Source organism: Solenopsis invicta, chromosome 6 (genome assembly GCF_016802725.1).
Source record: "Solenopsis invicta isolate M01_SB chromosome 6, UNIL_Sinv_3.0, whole genome shotgun sequence".
Lineage (NCBI taxonomy): Eukaryota > Metazoa > Arthropoda > Insecta > Hymenoptera > Formicidae > Solenopsis > Solenopsis invicta.
Genome location: NC_052669.1, coordinates 14,930,511 through 14,949,190, shown reverse-complemented (window position 1 = coordinate 14,949,190; position 18,680 = coordinate 14,930,511). Strand labels below are relative to the sequence as shown.

Below are 18,680 nucleotides of genomic sequence, written 5' to 3'. Positions count from 1 at the left end.
GGCTTCCGTAGGGGGCATAGCACACAAACGGCTCTACTGAAGCTGCTCGACGATGTGAGACTGGCCGTCGACAAAAGGAAGGTCACTTTGCTCGTTCTGTTCGACTTTACAAAGGCCTTCGACACGGTCTCTCACGAGCTCCTTCTTCGTAAGCTGTGCTCTTTCCACCTGTCTCCCTCCGCCTGCCAATGGGTGCGGTCCTATCTTACGGGGCGTCACCAGCGCGTGCGTGGCCCGGACGGCTCCTTTTCGTCTTGGATGCCTGTTCTCGCCGGGGTCCCCCAGGGCTCGGTTCTCGGCCCCCTGCTCTTTTCACTCTTCATTAACGATCTCAGATCCGTCCTAAAACATTGCAACCACATCCTGTACGCGGACGACCTTCAAATTTACATTCACTTTCCACCTGCTGAAATTGACACCGCTCTCGCTAAGGTCAGAGCGGACATTGCCGCAATCGAGTCCTGGGCCCTGACCAACTTTCTCACTCTTAACGCTCGCAAAACCAAATCCATGCTCCTGGGGTCCTCCAAATTCATCAATAGCATCCCCTCCTCTCGTATCCAACTTCACCTCAACGGTGCACCAATTGAAACAACCGACAAGGTCACTAATCTCGGCATCTGTCTATCCAGCTCTCTCAGCTGGTCGGAACAAGTTCGCGGCACCTCGAGCCGCGTCAACGGCATCCTTTGGCGGCTAAAAGCTTTCTCCGGCTGCCTCTCCTTGCGCCTCCGTACTCAGCTCGTCACGGCTCTCATCTTCCCCGTCTTTGACTACTGCGCGGCCCTCTTTACAGATTTAACAGGGCAACAAAAATTAAAGCTAAGACGCCTAATGAATTCATGCGTTCGGTTCATTTTCAATCTTCGCAAGGATGAGCACATTTCGGGGTACTACGAGAGGCTGGGGTGGCTCAGCTCTGACGACAGGAGGGAGTATCTCACATGTTGCCTCCTATTTTCAATCATCCTTAATTCGTCTCCCTCCTATCTCTCAGAAAATTTCCGTCCTCTTCACCGCCCTCTCTCACACTTGCGCTCCTCCCCCTCCTCATCCCTCGATCTCGCCATCCCCTTCTGCCGCACCTCCACCTACCAACGTTCCTTTCATTCGACCGCATGCTCTCTTTGGAACAATCTCCCTCCTGCCGTCAGGGAGACTGCCTCAGCTAGCGCCTTTAAGCGCTCGCTCTTCGGCTATTTATTGAGCCGCGGTCGCGCTATAATCCCTCCCCCCCTCCCCCGCCTGGCACATAGCGCTCCTCAGCTTCACTCACTACAAACAATACAATCACCGTTATGTTATCTCATTTGTTTTGTTTGTTATTATAGAATTATTATATAGTTTAGTTATCTCAGTTATATCTACTTCTTCTTTGCAGCTTAGTTTTCTCCTGCAATTTCGTTTGTTCTTAGTTCGTAAGTGATATTATTGTTACTCTCTACGTTTCTCTGTACTTCTGTGCGTCCTTAGAGGGCTTGCCCTAGGACAGAATAAATGCTTATTCATTCATTCATTCATTCTCTCTCTCTCTCTCTCTCTACGGCTACGCAGCCGCTTTCTTCTATTTTACAGGAACACGCATGCGTAGTTTTCACGACAACGTTGATGGCTAGCAAGATCACGAGAAACACGCGTGTAGGAAAATAAAAGCGCGTATTTCTAATAATGGAGTCTGCATCGCTAATAAGTGATTCTCAGTGCATATTGGTCGCATTTGTAAACGAAAGCAATAAAATTGCTGTCGGATTTCGACCATGGTGCACCTATCACGAGTTTTTAAGCAACGATGAAGTCGTGAATCGTGTTATTGAAAATCGCGAAAAAGTATCGGTGAAATGGCCAAATCGTGATGTTCAGCCCGCTGCTATAATGAGAAGAAAATTGAGCTCTTTCAAAACACATGTAGTAAGAGTCTGTGCTCATGGCGGTAAGTATATATATATATCTACAAATTTTGGCAATAACTTCTTGTGTAAAAGGTTATAATAAGCTAAAGAACAAATCTTCTTGACACGCACACACATACGCCGATACACACACACACACACACACACACACACACACACACGCGCGCGCGCGCGCGCGCGCCAACACACACACACACACACACAAAATATCACTGCAGATTACATCCCAGATAGCCAAATGATTGTCGCCAATTTGTCATAAATATAATAGCGGTATATAAGTTTCCAACAACATATCGGCAATTAATATACTCGTGAATGAGAATCGTTGCTCACATGAATTAATTGCTACCAGATTGCCATAAATATTGGTTGCAACAATTGGAACCATCGTTGCTTGATAACAGAACTTAGCATATTGATACTAAATTAATAAAAATTTTTGTTGCGTTAAATTAAAAGCAATGTAACAGTAATTTACGAACAACTTAATTTCTGCAGTTATTTGTTTTAGATTGCATTTTCACGTTTGACTATCTGGGATGTACAATATATATATATATATATATATATATATATATATATATATATATATATTTATTATATATATATATATATATATTTATATATATATATATATATATCATATACATATATGCATACTAAAATTATTTTTGAAATCGTATGATAAATATAATTATAGAATGGACAAAAATGTGCGAGCTGCGGGCAAATTTGGAAAATTATAATCTTACATCCTGAGAAAAAAGAAAGAAAAATTCTAAAAAAGAAATGCCCTTCCAGTGATAGTGATACCAAAGATGAAAACAAGAGAAAGCAGAATACAACACGAACATTAAAAAAGGTAAATGAACAAATATTATTGAAAATTCTATAAGAAATAAAGTAAAATTTGATTTATATTCATTTTATCATCTATCAAGTTATCGAAACTAATTCTTTTCATAATTTAAAAAATAAATAAATTTGTATTTTGTTAATAAACTCACTATTTATTTTCGTACAGCATATAACATATTGCAATATTATTGCGATATTGTAATATTGGTGCAATATTGTTGCAATATTACATACTGTGTGGGTCATGTGTGTAAACAAGAACAATTCGCAAAAAATTAGCCTTATTCATAAATAAAATATAAAAAAATGTAAACGTTTGACTATTTTTTATTAGTCAATAGCCAAAATTTTCTACGATGAAGTTTTTATTAAAGAAATGTAAAATTTGAATTACACGTGACTTAATAACTGCAAAATTTTGTGGGAACCTATTAGACTATAATAACGATAAATAAATAGTTAAATGTTAACATACCTTGACGTTCTACTTATGAAACAAGTCAATTCTCTGAATTACTTCTTTTACACATAATTATATGAGTTAATGTCATACAGTTTTTATTTTAATTTTTTCATACTATTCTGCCTAATGTCATTAATTATTTAAAATGTTACTATTTTGTTATTGCTGTATGCGAAGGTGTGAAATACACTGTATTCGTGGTATAAATACACTGAAATTTCACATATCATTATAGAATGATAGTAAAGCTCAAAAGAAAGAAGACGCAATGAGCAAGAAAATATTATCAGCTGTTAAAAAATCAAAAGATTATGAAGTAAATATTTAATTTCTCTTCTAAAATTCTTCCTGGGAAACATTTTTTTATATACAACTATAGATAATTAAATCTCAAATATGTCCGTATACTGAAATATATCTGTATATTTTAAAGTTTTTGTAATTACATATATCTTATATATAATTATATATAAAAAATATTTTCCCGGGTTATGCAAAATGATAAATATAAATACATTAAATTTTTATAGATTGACAGTAGTGATTCAAGCTTAAATGCTCTAAATCTAAGAGTGACTTACTTACAAAAATATCCATTTTAGAAATGGATGTGAAAAAGTTACGGCTAGACAATGCACGTTTGCGAGTATTGCGAAGCGTAAGCGAAGGTACTACAGTTATTCTTTTATTCTTTTATATTGCGATATGAAACAGTATTGTTATGTGTTAAATATTAAAATTATATTTTTTTCTAAATTTGTGGTACACTCAGCAAAATTAAAACATTATCTTTATTTTGTAGCCCAAAAATAGGTAAAGTTCAAGAAAGTATAACTTCGCCAAGACTGATGGTGACAAAATTTTTTTAAAAACATCTTATGCGAGGTTTACAATGCAGTCGTTAAGGGGGTTTCCCCGTTTGAACACCGACTTTTAACGCGATTTTTACGAATTTAAATAGAGGTAACTAGAAGCTTGACACATGTGGCGTTTTACATATGTGTTGAAGTATATTTAAAGTAATAAAAAAAATTTTTTGTAGACGTTTTTATTAATAATAAATCCCAGTTAAAGCTGACGATGCAAGCCTTCTTTGAAAAATTTTGTTTAGTCGGGCGCACCTGTAGCGGCTGTCTCCGTCGTCTGAAATTAAAAAACCAAAGATCATTTTCATTGTTAAATGTGTGGCTATGATCGGTGCCACGATCATCAAAAAAACACTGAAATTTACAAAATGGCGGCACTTGAAACAAAAATTCCGGTTTTTTCAGAAAAATTTTAGCCTTTTCTGGTCCGAAAAAATTATTTTTTTGCAGCGTAAAACAAAGTTAGAGGCACCGATCATAGCCAGTCATATACTGAACAAGTGTGCAAAACTTGTGCCCGATTAGCCTAGTAGTTTCCGAGAAATTACTGCGCCCGTCTTAAAAAATGTCATTTCGAGAAAAACGCTTTTAAAGTTTACGATTAGATAATGATTGATTTTTCATTGTTACTTACTAATCAGCTATGCCAGTACCATACAATATGCCTTCCTCAGCTTCGAAATAATCGTTTTGAGCAGCTTGTTCTTGTCTGCGAGCAATTCTAGCCTCTTTAGACTCCTGCCACGCCTTCTTCTCGGAATGGTATATGCGGCAGTTGTCTCTCATTGCAGCGAATGTTTTTGAAACGTTTCCAATTTTAATTCCCATCATATTCAGCATGTGTAATATGCTATTAAAACCTTCATTAAAGATGCACACAGCTAAATAAGTGGCGATTTCTACAGTTTTTTTGCCGCTGTGCATATGCTTTGGAGCGAATGTTCAAATTAGCGAATTCAGACTCTCGTTGTTGTTTTGTGTAAAACATCCAACGCATCGCTCTAATAAATTATCTGCTGTTAGATCTTCGTAAATAGGCTTAATAACTTTTAGCACTTCATCGCTTAATGGTGGTTTAGTATGCTTGAATGTACTAAGTTGTCCTTCAGCTTCCGCTTTACGCCAAGCGCACCAGCTAGTAGCGCCTTCGGGGCAGCGCGTGTGGTGTGGATTTGCATCGGTCGATCTGTTATGATCATAGGTGGCCCATATAGCTTCTTTCATTTTTTCCAATGAATCCGGGTTTCTCCTTATTGCCAAGCCATAATAAGTAGTTAGTTCATTTATTACTTTATCTGTCAATTTCCCTGATCCTTTTCCGCCGATGCCTTTATACTTTTTCTTCGCATTGCGTAAACGTGTACCCATACGTTTTTGCACATGACCGACGCATTCCTTTTTTTTTACCGGATGATCTTCACCGTACACCATTGCTTCTGACACAGTTTTGAAAGTCTTGCTGTCGCCATCTCCAACATAAGTAATATATTTAACATTATACTGGGCCTCCGATCGTGAAAACATTTCTTTTACTGCATCAACCTCCATCTTGCCTGCCGAACCATTATGATTAGATGTGCATTCTTCCTCATGAATACTTTTCCAATTGTCGTACTCCGGAGTGCCGATCTTTTTTTCCCACGTAGAGCATGCCTTACAAAAACTCGATTTTATAATTACATCTATGACTTTGTTGCTGTAAATGTCAATGAGCGTCATGACACCAAACAACGAGCTAAAGCCACGTTTTTTCCATGTACCATCGCCAGATACAATTAATTCTGAAGGTGGATTTCCTTTATTTATATTCTTTGTATTTTCTTCCTCAACAGCTGTTTTCGTCACGATATTAAAAACTGCTTGACTCGCATGATAAATATTCTCAAGACAACAATAATATGTATTCCAAGCGAGTCCTTGTCCAATATCCATGATTCCACAAAATAAATTAAGTCCATTTTTGCCAATGCCTAAAAGTCGCATGGCAAATACTATTCTGCGATTAATTTCAAACGCATGCTGAATTTGAGGGCAGGAATCAATATATGTAGTACCACAACTGCACTGAACGGCTATTTTAAAGCCTAAACCACGACTGTTTGTTTCCAAAAACGATATATCTTTTCCACATTTTTTACAAACAACAAGAGCACTTATAGCAGAAAAAACAGTAAAGAAATTTAAAATGCAGTAACCGTGTTCTTTGTGAATAGGAATTTCTGCATTCCCTGATTTCTTCAATTTTTCTGCAGATGTACTTGCAAAGCTTGTCTCCTGTTCAGCAGTATGTTGATTGTAAAAAAATTTCCGTTTTTTTGCCACTAATCTGCGCCCGTGACCACCACGTTGTCCTTTTTTATCCATATTCACTCCGAAAATACACGTGTTTCGCTTCGATGTCGAGAGCAGAATGAGAGATCCTAACGGTCGTTTGCCTCAAATTTTCAATATGGACGCTTTTCAATATGGACAAAGACTTCCTCCAAGGCAGATACAAGACCTTCAGACGGTAATGTACGGCCTTACCTGACTAGAATCTCATCCGTCTCCTGCGCGGCAATCTGAGCCGGCGAGCCGCACGGGAGGCGGGACTTTTGAACCTCTATATCTTTGGCAATTTTGCGAATTTCGTAAAATGGCTTTGCACACATATTTTTAGGATCATAAACTATAAAAAAATGCAAAAAAAAATTCGATTTTTTCAAACCGTCAAACGGGGAAACCCCCTTAAGATGTTATGACTCTGCGACGAACCAATCAAAGAAGAAAAAAAATCATATATTCTCTTCTTTGATTGGTCCGTCGCAACGTCGTAACATTGTAACGACTCGTATTGTAGACGACGCTTTAAAAGACTTACTTTTTAGACCAATACTTTAGAAAATGATTTATTGATTGTTACAAAGCTGTACTGATATAAATGAAGACGCCTCAATCTTAAAATTTTTTGTCAAATTTGCAAAGTTCCATAGTGTGAGTTAGAAATCATACGCAAATGTGCAGGTTTACAGATTTCGAAAGCGTGAATCTTGAAACAAAAAAGACCAATGCTTCAATGTTGAATAACGGTGAAAAAATATCAAACAATGCTCTATGCTAATTAAAGTTAAAAAGTCACGCTTTCAAAAAACCGCATTTGTCTACGATTTTTAATTAACGCCATAAAACCTCGCAAACTTCGTAAAAATTTTGTGATTTGACGCATCTCCATTTATATCTTTGCAGTTTTGTAAACAATTAGTGAATTGTTTTTTAACGTACTGATAACTAAAAAGTACAAACTTCGAGGTGTATATGCTTTATGAAAAAGTTCATTATCATTATTTTTTGCGAAATACACTTTTTTGAAATTTTCTTATTTTTGGTTTGTAGAATATACACACGTGATGCTTTAATTTTCTTGTTGAATTACAATAATAATACTATAGTATAATGCTAATTATATAATATAACTTATTATAGAACTTCCGAAAGTGACAGAAAAAATGCGAAGTTTAGAAAAGACTGCAGAGCGAATTCAGAAAATATTATCTGAACAATTAAAGCAACTTAGTGTGTTACATGTCCATGAGCAAGAGAAAACTGACGATTATACTAAGACTATTACGAAGATTTGTAGTGTAGCACCGCGTAAATATGTAATATTCAGGTATAGGAAGTAAGTTGCAATAAGTAACGCTGTTATTCGTTACTTTTTTATAATTTGGTTATGTTATAATCTTCAATAATAGTAATAGTAAGGCTATGTCACACGGAAAAACTTTAGACGTAAGACTTAAGCAGTAAGCGAATTAGCCAGTGACAGTCCAGAATATATACCAGTAGCAAATCCAACGCGTTGATTTTCTTACTACATACGTTTTACTGCTTAAGTTTTTCTGTCGGGTCCTTTAGAATAGTCACTTTTGACAAACAGCTCATTATCATTATGCATAACTCATTGAAAAATATCTACTTGTAACTTTACTCGTTATGTAACAAGTCAAAATAACGCGTTATTTTTGCATTACTTTTGTTCGTTACATGAGTGAACTAACTTTTTTCAATGAATAATGCATGACAACAAATTGCTTTTGTTAAAATTGATTGTCTCCAAGCATCCTAGCGTTATTATTACCATTATGAAAATTTATAACGTTATTCCTAAATTGTTATAAAAAAATAAAAGTAATGATAAAATAACGACTCCCTATCCCTTGTAATATTTCTAAAATATTTAATATTTTAAAAGTTATCAATTTAATAAAATCACTTTAATCAAATATTTACAGAATAGCAATCCACTTGATGATAATGATACATCAACAGAATGCTCTGCGATGATAACTGATACAAAAAGTTTAAGCGTATTAAAGGTAAACATGATTACTTATTTGTTATTTCTGTGTTGTAATAAATCATTACATTGAAATGCTCATTACTTAATAATCAATATATCATTAGAAAATTTATTTTTAGAACAATAGTGAGAACAAAAAAGTTGAACAAAAATCGTATGCATCATTCATTCAGGGTGCAACTGATGAATGTATGATATTACAGGTAAATGTGTTGTAGTGCGTACGTACATATAATATGTATTTTATTTCATTAGAATAGAATATAATATAGAATTGAATATAATCTCTAAAACAAAATATAATTTATTATAAAATACAACAGAATATAGTATAGAATATTCAGATATATTGATTGTCGATGCATTACACATATTTGTCTCTGTTCATGCATTTACAGATTAAATCTGAAAGACGAGAGTCAAATGATAATGATAATAAAGAGAGCATATTCACGCCTAATAATTGCAGCGTCAACTGTACTCAAAGTACAAATTCAAAGGTAATAGACTGATGTACATTTATTATTATTATTTGTATTATATTATATGCAAAAATAATTAACAATATATTAAATTATACAAATAACTAATGCAGAGTCAAATAAAATTGCGCGTCGAGCATAGTCGGACTTGAAATGCAAACAAACTTAATCTAAATAAATATAAAAAAGTGTTTATTGATCGTCAATTTAATGATAATGCTACAAGTATCTTTAGAAACTATGTAAAAATTGATGAGTCGCATTGCGACCCAGGCACGGCAAGTTTTTGCTTCATTATGATCTTGTTGGTTATTTCACTCACTTTATATCTGTTTTGTGCAATTTAGAATTTTAATGGACAATAAATGTGTTAAACTTTTGCTACACATATTTTTAGTTGTTAAACTTTTTACTGTATGTATCTTTAAATGCATTATTTATTGTGTATAATTTTTTTATAATTGCCTTACTTATCCATTTTATCCAAATAATTTCTGGTTAAGTTCTTATGTCTTTTCGAAGTCTTCTTTGTTAGATAATTTGACTAATTGTATTGACCTTATATTCTTAATAATTTTTTTTTTATTTTAGAAAGTAGATTTGTTTTGTAAAGAAATCTTTTTTGTAAGAATATACTTGGCTAATATTATTGATCTTATATCTTTTTTGAACAGTTAAATTTGAATAACATTTTTTTTATTAGATACACTTTATACACTTTTTGGTTTTTTTGATAGGATTTTATCCCTTTCTATTTTCTTGGTTTCATTAAAGTTTAATTTACAAACGTTTACATATGTTTGTGAATGGATACTTGAACTCGTTACAAATATAAATGCTTTATTAAGAATTAGTATAATATTACACGCGCACTAGCGGAGCGCTCCGTCGTCCAAAAAACGTACGACCACTACTTTCGAGTTCCGGTCTCGCCGAAATCACCAAAGAACTCAGAGTATATAAAGTCAAGAAAGGAGCCCTTATAGAGTCCTTGAGACATAAATTAAAAGACGCATGCGCATGAACGCGATATGATAAGCGAGACACTATGGATACAGACGCAACATACCGCCCACCAAGATTAATCATAATCTTCCTCCTTATCTTTAATAGGCAATTTACATAGTTTATTAATTGCACGCTTGGTTAAACCGCTCGCAGTTCGAATAGTCACGACACGGACACAATTATCTTGACCGCGATGCAATTCGGTAACTCTACCTAATTTCCATTGGTAAGAAGGAGTATGGTCTTCTCTTATAATAACTAAGTCGCCGATTTGAAGATCTTGTTGCGTTTTTTGCCATTTGAAACGGCCTTGTAAAGAACTAACGTATTCTGCCGCCCACCGTTTCCAAAAATCTTGACAAGATCTTTGTACTAACTGCCATCGATTAAGACGATGGATATTTATATCCTGAAGGTTAATTTCGGGCAAAGAAGTAAGTGGACCTCCTACGAGGAAATGCCCTGGAGTAAGGGGTTCTAGATCAGAGGGATCGTTAGATAAAGCGTATAAAGGACGTGAGTTTAAACAGCTCTCCACCTGTATGAGGGCAGTGCACAACTCTTCAAAGGTGAAATTAGAATTTCCCAATACAGTTCTTAGAAGATTTTTGCAGGACTTCACACCTGCTTCCCAAAGTCCGCCCCAATGAGGAGAATACGGCGGAATAAAGATCCATTGAAGACCTTCTTCGAGTAGCTTCTTATGTAATGATCCCTTTACTTGCTGCTGAAGAAACGTGTACATTTCACTGATTTCACGCTGTGCACCTTTAAAATTAGTAGCGTTGTCGCTATATATTTTCTGCGGACAGCCTCGACGTCCTATGAAGCGTTTTAATGTAGCTAAGAAGGCTTCTGTGCTTAGATCACTGACGGCTTCCAGATGAATAGCCTTTGTAGCGAAACATACGAATAGAGCGAGGTAGCTTTTCGTAGTTTTTCGACCTCGTCCCTTGCTTAATAGAGTGATAAAAGGACCTGCAAAATCCACACCGCAATTATAAAATGGTCTGCTAGGTGTAACACGGTCAGCTGGCAAGTTACCCATCAGTTGTGAAGAGGCGTGAGGTTGGCGACGTGAACACCAGACACACGAATGATAAACCTTACGAACAATATCTCTTCCACGTAGGGGCCAATATTTTCGTCGAATAGCAGCCAATAAAGCTTGAGGACCAGCATGTAGAAGTCGCTTGTGTTCGCGCTCAATGACAATTCTGGTTAATTTGTGATTAGCGGGCAATAAAATAGGATGCTTTTGCGAAAAGGACAAGGGTGCGTTTCGTAAACGACCCCCCACTCTAAGTAATCCTTGATCATCCAGGAAAGGATGTAATGATAGCAATTTACTGGAGTGCTTTATTTGTTTTGCTTGTCGAAGAACTAATATTTCCTCTTGAAAACCTTCTGCTTGCGCGTTCTTGACGAGGTGAGATCTAGCTGTCTCAATTTCCGCTATAGTCAATTGTTCGCTTGATTCCTTGGAACCTGCCTTGCAACGTGAAATAAATCGCAGGCAATATGCTAGAACTCGTTCCAATTTATTTAGATCTGAAATGCGCGAATATAAATGTTGAAAAATAGCGTCTTGCATCCTGGTATGATGACTAACTACTTTAGATCGTCTCTCTTCGGACTTGATTTCCTCCGTTTCGACAGCCTGTGCTTCAGACGTATATCCTTGAGACTGAAAATCGTCTGAGTTACTCGATATCCAGGGAGGGCCTTCCCACCATAGATTACAGGTTTGAAGTATTGTAGGATATGCTCCTCTAGATAACACATCCGCAGGGTTATCTTCACTTCGCACGTGAGCCCATATTTCTACTGGTAATAGATCTGTTAGCTCAGAGATCCTATTTGCAACAAATGGCTTCCATCGTGACAAGTCGCCTCGTATCCAATATAATGTAACTAACGAATCCGTGAAAGCGAATACTCTTGAAAACTCAAACTTGCAAGCTTGCTTGATTTGATTGATCAGACGTGCCAGTAGCATTGCGCTGCATAACTCCAAACGTGGAATTGATATAGTTTTAAGTGGAGCAACACGCGACTTTGAGCACAATAACTGGGCTACATGTTCGTCCTTGCCGCAATTTTTAACGTAAACGCATGCCCCATACGCGTCCTGAGAGGCATCGCAGAATCCGTATAAAATTAAATTTTGTGATATATGCTGGCTAGAAATCCTGCGTGGAATCCGAAGAATAGGTGAATTTGATAATTCGCTTTGAAGCTTCTCCCATTTGCTAAGTGTGCTAGCTGGTAGCTCGGAGTCCCAATTGATTTCTATCTTCCAGGTCTCTTGCATTAATAACTTCGCTAGAGTTATAACGGGACCTAACAATCCTAGTGGATCAAATAATTTACTGATCTCAGAAAGTAATTCTCTTTTAGAGCGAACTTGTTTGTTAAAACTGATTGTAAATAAGAAAACATCAGTACTTGGTTCCCAAACCAAACCTAGAGTCCTGACGACGTCGTTGAGTTTCAAATCTACCGTTGCTTGATTCTCGTTCTTGCTTAGATTGTGCACTGCTCCCGTAACATTGGAGTGCCACTTGTGGACCTTGAAACAGCCCTTACTCATTAACTCGATTAATTGCCTTTGCAATTCCTTGGCTTCGTCTATAGTTTGAGCTCCGCCGATAATATCGTCAACATACATGTCATTTAACACGCATTTAGCAGCTAAAGGAAAAGAGCCTTCATATTCCTCAGCTAATTGGCGCACGCTTCTGATAGCCAAATATGAGGCGCTAGCCTGACCATAGGTAACAGTATTTAGTCTGTACTCCTTGATTGGCTCGTCCATGGAAAAACGCCACAAGATCCTCTGATAATCTCTATCACAATCTCGCACTGAGACTTGCCTGTACATTTTTTCCAAATCTCCTGTAACAGCTATATTATAAAACCTAAAACGTAATAATATCGGTATTAAATTATCTTGCAAAATCGGACCAGTCATTAAGATATCGTTAAGCGAACGACCAGTGCTACCTTTACTGGAAGCATCAAATACTACACGCAATTTTGTTGTAGAACTCGTTTCCTTCACCACGCCATGGTGAGGCAAATAAACAACACGCTTGTTGTCATTGACGTTGAAAGATTCGACTAGAGACATATGCTGTAACTCGTAATATTCACGCATAAATTGTAAATATCGCTCGTAATATAATTTATCGTTTTTGAACCGTCGCTCGATCTGATTTAAACGTTTGAGTGCTGTATTTCTAGTTTCTCCAATTGTTGTATCCTCGGATTTAAATGGTAAGCTTACCACGAACCGACCGTGATCATCTCGCGTAGTAGTGTCCTTATATATTTGCTCGCATCTCGTTTCTTCGTTAGACCATTTAGATTTAGTACAGTTAGCATAGTTTTCTATTTCCCAAAACTGTTTAATAGTTTTATCTAAGTTCTCATCTTCGGCTAAGGAACAATGAAAAATATTTATCATTTGCACGTTATTAGTATCTTTGCGCTCGTTACTGGGCATGGTACCTGCTATCACCCAACCTAGCTTTGTATTTTGTAAGAAAAGCTTACTTTGGCATAACTCGATTTTCCCGTTTTCTAGTAAGTCAAAGAAAAATTCTGCTCCAATGAGCAAATCTATGGAATGACGCTTACTGAATTCTGAATCAGCCAATCTTAAATTACACGGAATATTCAATGCGTTTTTGTCTATTTTCTTAGAAGGTAAAGCGCTAGATATTTTTGGAACAATAAAACATTGCGCGTTGACTTGAAAATTGGAATGTTTCGATTTTATAGTAACATTAGTGACTTGACGTACTTGACATGTAGCATCATTTATACCCGACACGATTTCTGACGTTGCGTTTCGTTTTAAATTTAATCGATTACATATATTGTGCGTTATGAAATTCGCTTCGCTACCACTGTCCAATAACACGCGAACCGGTATACGATACCCTTCCGAATTTGATGCGTCGACTATTGCTGTAGCCATGAATACGTTTTTCCTCGTTGCGCCCATAGAGTGACAAGCTGTCTTAGCGCTGTTGTCAGCATTGGAAGTATCAGCCGCCTCAATAGTATTCTGCTGCTTTGCTGTCGTAGATCTATGTAACAGGGTATTATGCCTGCCCGAACACTCTCGACAAGATCCGTGCTTGCAGCTTCTTGTAAAGTGATCGTTTCTCAGGCAATTGATGCATAACCTGAGACGTCGAGCTTCTCGTTCACGTTCCTCCGGAATCATGGTGAGAAACTTGTCGCAATTGTACAATAGATGTGCCTCTTGACATAGAAAACATGCCCCTGCTGTTATCGAACTAGCCAGCGATGTAACCTTGTCTGTCACGTTGCTCTTAGGTTGATAACTCTTCGCAGGGCCCTTGAATTGCGCTTGTTTCTTGAAATTTCCCTTGTCACCGCTGGAGATCTCCTTAACCTTGCTGCTCTCGATGCGCTCTAATGCATGACATCGTTGAATAAGAAAGTCTATTAACGCATTGAAATTGGATTCACCGTTGACGACCTCGTCATCGTGTGACGTGACGTTGTGAATACTAGCCCTTTCTTCCCATGCTCGTAGAGTTACTCGATCTAACTTGCTTTCGACCAGGTGCAATAGTAGATCGCCCCATGAATCGGTCGGCGCACCTAACCTCTTTAGAACTCTTGTGTGTTTGTTAACGTGGTCCACTAAATGCATAATGGCACTGGCTGACTCTTTCTCGACTAGCGGCATTTCGAACAAACATTGAACATGCCTTCGTTTAATAACGCCTGAATCCTCGAATCGCTTCTTTAGTTGTTCCCAGGCCACCGTATAATTGTCATCGGACAGCTCGATATCTTCGATTGCCCTTGCGGCCGCACCTGAGACGCACGATCGCAAATAGATAAATTTCTGAATGTTAGGCAATATTTGGTTGCTATGTATTGTCTTTATGAACGCGTCATAGAATTTTGTCCATTCTTCGATCTTTCCATCGAACGATGGTAGTTTGATCGTTGGTAACTTGACTCGACTGCCTCTGACAACGCCATCTGTCGCGCCATCTGAGAGACGCTGTAGTATCTCGGTTTGCGCTCGTAGCAAATTCCCTAGATGACCGTCGTCTTCCGACCCTTGTGTCGTTGGTGATCGTGAAGCGCCACCTGTCTCGTATCTCTCCATCATCGTCATTTGCCGTTGTAATAATTGCGTGAGCACGGTGTCGTGTTCCGTTGTACTTGCGTTTGCATTCCTAGCGCCATTGATAATGCGTCGTAATGTTGCTTGTACGGCTAGGCTTCTTTCCTCGAATTCCGCCTCTGCCTCGACGTCCGCTTGTGTTGGCTCGCCGATTTCCTCGATGATCTGCCGTTGAACCTCTTGAAACTCGTTAATCACTTGATCGAGTCGCTCTAGTCGAACCTCTGCGTCCTCCTTGTCGAGCGTAGCCGCTTGGTTCTGCACTTGTGCTAGAGCGTTTTCTAGTCTCGTTAGCTTGCCCTTGACATAGCCCCTTTGCTTCCTCAATTTGTCGAGATCGGCCATGTTGTCCTCGTGCGTTGCACACGAACCTCGTTTTCCGTTGATTCTTGTTTCGATATGTCTAATTCATTCACAGATGTGCTCTGTGAATCCGGCTCGAAGGACCAATTTGTTTGTGAATGGATACTTGAACTCGTTACAAATATAAATGCTTTATTAAGAATTAGTATAATATTACACGCGCACTAGCGGAGCGCTCCGTCGTCCAAAAAACGTACGACCACTACTTTCGAGTTCCGGTCTCGCCGAAATCACCAAAGAACTCAGAGTATATAAAGTCAAGAAAGGAGCCCTTATAGAGTCCTTGAGACATAAATTAAAAGACGCATGCGCATGAACGCGATATGATAAGCGAGACACTATGGATACAGACGCAACAACATACATCTTCCATGTGGGTGCGTGCGTGCGTGTGTGTGCGTGTGCGTGCGCGCGCGCGCGCGCGCGTGTGTGTGTGTGTGTGTGTGTATAAGCTTTTCTGCGAATACAACAAGATATAAATTTGCATTTTGCTCTGTCATATTGAATTAGATATATTTTAATATTAGATTAAAAATTTGTTAATATTGGAATTGTGACTGTAGATTCGTCATCAGCGATCAAAAAGCTTATATAGTCATACGGCCTTTATTCATGCGTGGCTCATCAATTTTTTTTATGTACTTGGCGTTGCGACAATATCGCGATACTTAACGTAACTAATTTATGTTATGTATTGTTGATTAGGTTAATGATGACATAAGCATCGACATTGGAGGAGTGCTCGTAGATTTTACACGCTACAGCAGATGCAGTAGAGAAAACTTCAGAAAGTTTACTAGCGACTTACTTGGCGCGGTATTTTCAAGAGAAATCTTGGCGACTTCCAGTTTAACTGGAAAAATCTCGAATATTCAAAAGGCCGCTGATCCAAATTATAAAAGAAAAGCCAAATTAGATACGAAAAAGTTAGAAGCAATAAAAGGTGAATTATATATATATTATATATTATATATATATTATATTTTTATTTTATATGTATTACTTTTATCTGTATTTAAAAAATTTAATTTATTAATATAAATGAAATAATTATTAAAGTATATATGTTTTCTATTTTATTTTTAGCTCATGCAATATCAATTTTTGGATATTTAAATGATGTGGATAAAATTTTCGAGAAAATAGTCCGTGCCAAGTGCAACAATGCTTCTCGTGATAACAAGAACCAACTAAAATAAATAAAATATTAAAATTAATAAGACGTTCCTAAACAAAATATTCAGAATAATAAGATGTTTTTAAATAAAATATTTCTATAAATAAGTATATTTGCGGTATATTCCTATGATGTATTAACTCTTATATATATAAAGGTACTTTATTCCTTGCGGAGTACACTGCGGACCTCCGCTCCGCTTACAAAATTTAAACTTCGCAATTTTATTCCTCGCATCCCATCCAACACCTGAGAGAGAGAGAAAGATCATTCATCCATCCATACATCCACACTCATTCTCCGGACCTCCGTTTCCGCCGCATTTTCCTCTCTTCCTTCCACACTCTCATTCACACCCAACCACCCTCCTCCCTCCCTCATCTCCTCTAATCTCCTCATCCAAATCTCTCCCTCCCCATCTTCTCCCAAAACTTCATCCACCATCTCCTGCCATCCTTTTTCAACCCCCCAATTCGTGCATTCCTCCCATACGTGCTCCCAAGTTTCCATTCCCCCTCCACATATCCTACACTTCCTTTCTTCATCCCCTTCCCAATATCTATTCCCCATCATCCCGTCTCCTAACCTAAACTTCGCCACTCTCTGCCATCTTTGTTCCTTCCATCCCTTCTTTAGGTACTCTGGCACCCCCTTACCTTTCACCCTACCATACCATAAGTTATATCTCGAGCCCCTAATTTTCTCCCATCTTTCCTCCTCCTGCCACCTTCTCTCTCTTGCCACTACCTCTTCCCCCCTCAGCTCTCCCCCCTCTCTCATCTTTTCTATCTCAGTTAGGTTCCAGCTCTTCTCCTCGTAAAAGTCTCTCCTTTCCTCTTCCCATTTACCCACTACTTTTCCTACCTTCGCCCTGTCTCTCATTTCCTCCAAACACAACCTCGCCAGCTCTCCTCCTCCTCCTTCTCCCAGTTTCTTTTCATAGCTCCATGCCCTCAACCCTGCCCTCCCCCTTAACTTTTCCCTCTGCATTTCCTCCCTCACCATGTACCCCGGCGTGTACCTCCCAACCCCCACAATCCACTTCAAGAACCTGTCCTGTATCCTCTCTACCTTTTCCCTTTCTTTCCACCCCCAAATTTCTGCCCCATAGCTAACCACCGTCCATACCAACCTATCAAATAACCACATCCTTCTAGCCCAGTTCTTTCCAAATATCCTCTTTCCTATTCCCCATACTTCTCTCATCACCACTGCTCCCTTGTTAACTCTCTCCTCTATATGTTCTTTCTGACCCCCATTTGCCATCATTACATACCCTAGGTATTTGTATTTTCTCACCTCTTCTATCTCTCTTCCTTTCCATTTCCACACCATCTTTTTCTGTCTTCCGCTTCCCCTTCTACACCTCATTATTTTCGTCTTTTCTACATTGACCTCTAGTCCCTTCCGTTCTATGTATCTTTCTAATGCCTTAATCATCCCTTTCATCCCTGTCTCCTCCTCTGCAACCACTGCCACATCATCTGCATACGCTAGCGAGTATATTTTCCTTCCCTTTACCCTTACTCCTCCCCATCCCTCCCTCTCTAACTCCTCATCCAAATCCGCCAGCAGTATCGTGAATAAGCATGGGCTCAGAGGGCACCCCTGTCTCACCCCTTTCCCCGTCCAAAAGTTTTCCCCTACCTTTTCCCCCACCCTCACTCTACTTAGGGTCTCCTCCAGTACCTCCTCGCACCTCACGACCAAGCTTTCTCTAACTCCCCTGTCCCTCATCATCTGTATGAGGATTTCCCTATCCACCGAGTCAAACGCGGCTTTCAGGTCTATATATAGCACTACCATCTTGCCTTTCCTTACTGCCACCCTCTTGTTTATCATATAATTCAGCACGTAGATCTGATCAATTGTGCCTACCCCTCTCCTAAACCCCGTTTGACTCGGTGGGAGTATCTCTTTCCTCTCCACCTCCTCCCTCAATCTCTCCGCAAGTACCGCTGCGTACACCTTGTATGCCGTCTGCGTTAGCGTGATCCCTCTATATTCTTCAACCCTCTCCCCTTCCCCCTTT

The 18,680-nt window shown here is 38.4% G+C and overlaps 1 protein-coding gene across 1 annotated transcript; it reads left to right on the top strand.

Annotated features, from left to right (window-relative positions):
* Positions 1–2,790: 2,790 nt before the first annotated feature.
* On the top strand, positions 2,791–16,758 carry LOC120358013. Its single transcript, XM_039450397.1, has 8 exons — positions 2,791–3,550; positions 3,765–3,902; positions 7,563–7,711; positions 8,372–8,455; positions 8,559–8,642; positions 8,838–8,939; positions 16,177–16,414; positions 16,558–16,758. Exons 2-8 carry the CDS (start codon positions 3,839–3,841, stop codon positions 16,668–16,670), a joined length of 834 nt encoding a protein of 277 aa, XP_039306331.1. The 5' UTR covers positions 2,791–3,550; positions 3,765–3,838; the 3' UTR covers positions 16,671–16,758.
* The last annotated feature ends 1,922 nt before the right edge of the window (positions 16,759–18,680 follow it).

Coding starts and splice junctions, on each gene's coding strand:
- LOC120358013 (XM_039450397.1), top strand. CDS start 3,839: ATGGATGTGAAAAAGTTACGGCTAGACAATGCACGTTTGCGAGTATTG. Junction 7,712..8,371: donor ATACTAAGACTATTACGAAG/ATTTGTAGTGTA, acceptor AAATATTTACAG/AATAGCAATCCACTTGATGA. Junction 8,643..8,837: donor ATGAATGTATGATATTACAG/GTAAATGTGTTG, acceptor ATGCATTTACAG/ATTAAATCTGAAAGACGAGA.